The following is a 6,000-nucleotide window of genomic DNA, read 5'->3' as shown; positions in this document are numbered from 1 at the left end:
CATCCCATATGTCCTTTGCCGTTGAAAGGAACATAAATGTGTCACTAATTTCTGGAGTCATGGAATTCCACATCCATGACATAATCATGGAGTCTGCTTCATCCCATGCCCCAAATTTGAGATCTCTTTCTTTTGGTCCTCCTCCAAGGAGATGATGTATTTTACCTTTCCCCTTTAAGTAGGTCTTCACAAATTGAGACCACTTCAGGTAGTTCTTCCCATTTAGACGATAGGAAGGTTGAATGCTTTGAAGGTCACCTCGTCCTTAGTGCACCATCGTCTCCTCAGTTTGTTCAATACTGTCGGAGGAATTAATTTCTGACATTATGATAGTAATCAAGACTATATGTATGTCTGTGGTTAGCAATGAAGGCTTCCAAAAAAAAAAACTTTTCCTTTTTCTCCCTTTTTTTCTTTTTCTTTTTCTTTTTTTTTTCCTTTTTTTTTAACCTCCCTGGACCGAACCGATCCAGAAAAACTCAGCTAGGGCCCGCACGCAGGGAGCCGCTCGTTCGGGGTCTTCTTGCTTCGCAGGAGGCTTATTCGACTCCTCCTTATTTTTCCTTCCTGTCGGATCAGGCTTCCTGCCTGTTCGACTCAGCTCCTTCGGCGCTCCTCCGTCAACTTTCCTTTCAATCGGATCGGGAGCCGCTCCAGTCGCTCGAGCTTTCGTCGACAACCCTGGCGGAAACGGAGCCTCCTTTCGTCGACTTCACTCCCTTTTTCTCCTTCGACCGTGCCTGGCAGAATCGGAGTCTCCGTCTGCGGAAGTAACTGGCGGAACCGAGGCTTCCGTCTGCGGCAATTCCTTGCACGATCGAGGGATTCGGTTTCAGAATTGGGTCGGCGATGAAGGCCGGCGAATTGGCTCTGATACCTTGTTAAAGACGGGAATTTGAGAGGGAAAAAGATTGCTTTATTCATTACAATCTTCCCTATTTATAGATCTATACAGGATATCCTAATGAGGAAATAATATTTGCATATTTTAATACACAAATAAGAAAATAAAATCTTTCCTAAATTCGTTCCTCATTATGGCGTGATCCGTGAGAGTATCCCACGGATTGATCTTTGTGTCCATTGGATCCTTTGTACTAGGAACGGCTGGATTTCAACGGCTACGAATCTTTTCATGTACGATCGAGCTTTAAGAACACATTTTCCCCTACCTCAAACTGGATGTCCTTCCTATGCCCATCTGTCTGCTTCTTCATAATTTGTTAAGCTCTCAGCAGATTCCTCTTCAACTCTTCCAATATCCTATCCCTCTTCTCCAAGTACTCCTCCACTAAAGAAACTGGAGTGCTGCTACGCCCATAGTGCACTAAGTGAGGTGGATTCCTTCCGTACAACACCTTAAATAGGGTCATCTGAGAAGCAGAATGAAAAGAGGTGTTGTACCAATACTGAACCCATGCTAGCCATCTGGCCCATAACTTGGGTGTCTATGACACAAACATCTTAAGTAAGTTTCCAATGTCCTGTTGACCACTTTTGTTTGGCCATCCATCTGTAAGTGGTTGGCGGTGCTACTCTTCAATACTGTCCCTTGTAGTTTGAGCAACTCCCTCCAAAAATGGTTGAGAATCACCTTATCCCTGTTAGATACCATAGCCTCTAATACTCTATTTAAGGTGCTGGCATAGGTTGTTAGTACTATTTATTCATTTGATTGAATTTTGTAATGTTGCGTTAGTCAAGGTTTTATTGCTTAAAAATGTAGTTTCTTCACCACCACCACCACCACCATCATCATCATCATCATCTTCATTATGATGATCAATTTCCCTACCTGAATTATTTGGGTAGTAAAAAACAGTTGCTTCTTTGAGAAGGTGCTTTGTATTGAAGGAGCTGTTTGTTGAATATTGGATATACTGCATTATATTTTCATATATTGCACTTAGGCCTTATTTGGTAACATGTTGCTGCAGCCTAAATATAATCTGTTTTGTTGAAAATGTACATGGAAATCCCTTCATTGCATGTGTACCTATATGGAGCAGGTCATCCATCTGTGTGATCGTTGTGATGACTGTGCTTACAATAGCAGACAACATAATCAAACAAGGCCTTATTCGTACTACCAGTCACCTTTTGTTGAAATTTAGTAAAATTTTCCTGAAACTGTTTATCTCTTTGACACCGATGGCTTACTAGTTTCTCTTTTTGAAATTGGTAGATCCGTTCTCTGTGACGGGTGCAAAAGTTCTTGACAGAATTGGAAAAAGCTTGCATGCTCAATATGAACGATGGCAACCTAGGGTAAGAATGGTTGATGTGCATGTAATACGTTAGGCATTTTAATTATTCTAATACATAACAGGCTCGTTATGGTCTTCAACTTGATCCTACAATTGAGGAAGTGAAAAAGCTTTGTTGCAGTTGCCGTAAAAATGCTAAGTCTGAGAGAGTTCTCTTCCATTATAATGGCCATGGTGTGCCTAAACCAACAGCTAATGGTGAAATCTGGGTTTTCAACAAGGTAAACTTTGACTAAACCATTTCGGATAATCAGGCTTTGATTCTTTGCTGTTTGCATGGTTTCTAGTTAGTGTGGGTTATTTTGTCACTTTGCAGGGCTACACTCAATATATTCCGTTGCCGATAAGTGAACTTGATTCCTGGCTAAAGACTCCATCAATGTATGTTTTTGACTGCTCAGCTGCAGGCGTTATTGTAAATGCTTTAATTGAGGTACTAGGATTGCGCCCAACTTTTGCTGTGTCACATACATTATTTTTCTATTGTTTCATTCAACTTTTTGGAGTCCTTAGTTTTTTTTTTGGGAGTCCTTAGTTATTGTTTTTTGTTATGATTATTGCTTTCAGCATCAAGAGTCGAACTCTTCTGGTGCTTCAGGCTCCTCAAATGACTGCATTTTGTTTGCTGCCTGTGAGGCACAGGAAACTCTTCCACAAAGTGATGAATTTCCAGCTGATCTGTTCACATCATGTTTGACCACACCGATAAAAATGGCGCTGCATTGGTTAGTCTATCATTTGCTTGTTGATGTCAGTCTGCTTATATCCATTTTTATAAATCTATCTAGTTTTATAAGTGTCAGTAGTTTTTTATATTGCTAAATCTTGACCAGCAATAAGTCAAGCATTCATCATGCGATAATTAGTGTGTTATAAGATTGGGAAAATATTGTAATTTTTTCACTATCATTACCGTATTTTAAGGTGGTGGCACTATAATCTTTTTTTGATGACTTTACCTTTGATTTTCCTCTAGGTTAGATTCTTGGATTATACCTTACTATAATAACTTCATCTCCTAGTTCAGATGTGCAAGCAGTAGCTCTTACTGCAACTGTCCGGTTGTTTTTATGCCCTTTTTTATTAACAGAACTGGCCAACCATTTCAGCTTCATAAAGCGTATTTAAACAAGCAATTTCTATTCTTAGATCAGGAGTTGATTATCTTCATTGTTGCATTTCTCAGTGCTGCAACGAATACTTGAAATGCATCTATTGTCTTTTCCAGAGGATGCAGTTATGTGGCTTTCTCTGAAAAAAAAATCCTCCATCTGAGAATAAAAAAAATTGAGAAATTGTTTTGCTCCTAAGTTGATTGCTCACGTTGCTTTAATTTTCCTTTGAATATAAGCTAAGTGTTCGACTTGATGGATAAAATTGCTTATAAAATGGATTGTATATCAAATTAAAAAACTTATGGTATTCTACTATATCTTGAATCCAAAGATGATGGTGTGAAGAATATGGGGAGCGATCATTGGGGCAGAGGCTCGGACAAAAAGTGGCTTCTAGGAGAAAAATCGGCAGGAATGCACTAAATTTCACATCAAAATGGGAGTAAATGTTATTTGGTTGTATAAATAATGGTTTATGCCCAAATATATGTGGAGACTTGTTGACCTTGCTTTTCACCAGATTAGGGTCAAGGGTGACTTGGTCAAATTGACCAAGCCAAGACCCCAAGACCACTTCCATTGGATTCAGTGGGTCAAACCAAGTTTGCTGAGCCCAGACCCAGATCCTGGGTCAACCTGGTTGACCAAGTCAACCTAGGTTGACCAAACTAGCCCAAATCACCCTTATTTAGGTTTCAATCAATTTCAAATCCTCCTTTGTTCAATCCCTAATTAATTTGGACTTGATTGGCCATGTTGACCTAGTCAACACTTGGCTTGGTCAACCTAACCCTTATTTGGTCAAATTTGACCTATTTAGGTCAAATACATGACCCCTTTAGCATTTAAATCCGTCCAAGCCCCCCCTTGACCCAAAACACGACTAAGGAAGCTTAATTCCCTCCTAATTGACCCTAGTAGCCATCATATATAGCCGTCTATCATAGGGTTGGGACTATAAATAGGGGTCCAAGGCTTCATTAGAGGGGATCTTGTTTTACTTTTTCCCTAAGCCTCCTCAAACCCGAGCCTTGGTTCCATTGAGCTCCCCTAGTCTCCCTCCACCTCTCCCAAGCCAATCCATCTGAGAGAATAATATATAATCCTTAATCGATACTCTTCATAGGTCCCAGCTTAAGATGTAATTAACCACATGGGAAACTGAATCCCACATCAAATAACTCCACTCGAGCTGGTGTATCAGGTGGGGGAAATCTTGTGACTTCGATCAGGTATGCATATTATTACCCATCGAGGTGCGTAGGCGAAAGCTACTATTCTCAATGGTTAATCGTATGTATGATCTCATCTACCCTCCCATCGGCCCGCTTGCGAAAAGTACAAAGGCCTGCGACCGTTTTGTCCTACGGGATAGTGCGATCGTACCCTTTGCATTCTGTCCCCTGTTGAGCTGTGTCCTTTCAGAGGCCCATAAGACTATTTGTGTTTTGTTGGAATTTTACCGGAAACTCCATAGTCTTTTCGTGACGGCGCATGCTTGGGATGGCCGATCTGCTGTGAAATTGTATTAAAAGGTAAACACAACATAAGGTCCAATGTATTATTGGATGTGCTGGGCTGATCCACTTTGTTTATATAGCAGAGTCGTAAGTCTTATATTTTAATTATGATCATTCTTTTTATAAGGCTTGGAGTTGATAAGATTTGAATCTCATGCGAGGCATACAAGTAATAAATTTCAAATAACTCACTCTAGAAGAATCATTTTTTAAGTCATATTATAATAAACATCTATCAAATATGATATTATTTGATTTTATGTTTGGATTACAAAATACAAACACTTGAATTCATTGCTCGTATGTTATCTCGCAAAGTTAACATTTGAACCCGATTCTATGATAGCAAGTGGGTTGTAAGATCCAAATTTGATCAGGTATGTGCCACCTTTGGTTCAATTTTAAAATATCCAAAATTTTGAACTTTCATGAAAATTACCAAATTTAATGTCATTGTGTCCTACTTATTGAATATAACAATTTGACATATAGGACTATATGTCGAATTGCAAGGATTGGAAGTTAGAGAATTAAATCCTATCTTCATTTTTTTCTAAGTTAATAAAATTTATTTACTATTTATAAATACAAATTATTGTAGCAAGGGTCATATCTGTGAAGAGTTGGCTAACATGTTTGGGAAAGAGGTAGTTAAGGAATATAAATTGCATTAGGTTATTATACCTCATTTCCTGCTAAATTGAGGCATTTGTATTAGGAAGTCTCTTGGTTTGGCTATTGGAGCATCAAGAGGAGGCACATTCAGGGATGCTGGAGCTAGGATAGCCATCGGTTCGGAGTTGGAGTCGGGGTTTTGGAGCTGGCCATAGATGGTAAGTGCGTTGGGTGCCGGTTAGATGAGGTAGGTGAGTGTAGGAGCTAGGTTGGCTGATTGTTTTGGTTTGCCGGTTAGATTGAGGAGAGAGAAAAGAAAGAGAAAGAAGAGGATAGGGGAGAGGTTTTGTTGGTTGTTTGGTTAGCTGTTTGGAGTAGATGTGAAGATAGTGGAGTAAGGGTGATAGTAGGGAAGATAGGAGGTTGGGGTGAAGATAAATAAGCAGGAAGAGGTAAGTAGGAAAGAAGAAATATGAAAAGAGT

The 6,000-nt window shown here is 39.5% G+C and overlaps 1 protein-coding gene across 2 annotated transcripts in view; it reads left to right on the top strand.

The window, feature by feature from the left end:
* The window catches only part of LOC110101051 (regulatory-associated protein of TOR 1), a 60,434-nt gene that overhangs the window by 12,137 nt on the left and 42,297 nt on the right, over positions 1-6,000 (top strand). Inside the window, exons 3-6 of one of the 2 annotated variants that reach the window (XM_028700531.1) lie at positions 2,186-2,268; positions 2,330-2,488; positions 2,584-2,700; positions 2,835-2,992. In XM_028700531.1, coding sequence (XP_028556364.1) covers positions 2,186-2,268; positions 2,330-2,488; positions 2,584-2,700; positions 2,835-2,992 — 517 coding nt within the window. The remainder of the gene's footprint in view (positions 1-2,185; positions 2,269-2,329; positions 2,489-2,583; positions 2,701-2,834; positions 2,993-6,000) is intronic. The other variant, XM_028700532.1, reaches the window with a different exon arrangement.

Source organism: Dendrobium catenatum, unplaced genomic scaffold, assembly GCF_001605985.2.
Source record: "Dendrobium catenatum unplaced genomic scaffold, ASM160598v2 fragScaff_scaffold_1553, whole genome shotgun sequence".
In the NCBI taxonomy this organism is placed as follows: domain Eukaryota; kingdom Viridiplantae; phylum Streptophyta; class Magnoliopsida; order Asparagales; family Orchidaceae; genus Dendrobium; species Dendrobium catenatum.
Note: the sequence above shows the minus strand (reverse complement) of the source record. Positions and strands in the feature narration are given on the sequence as shown.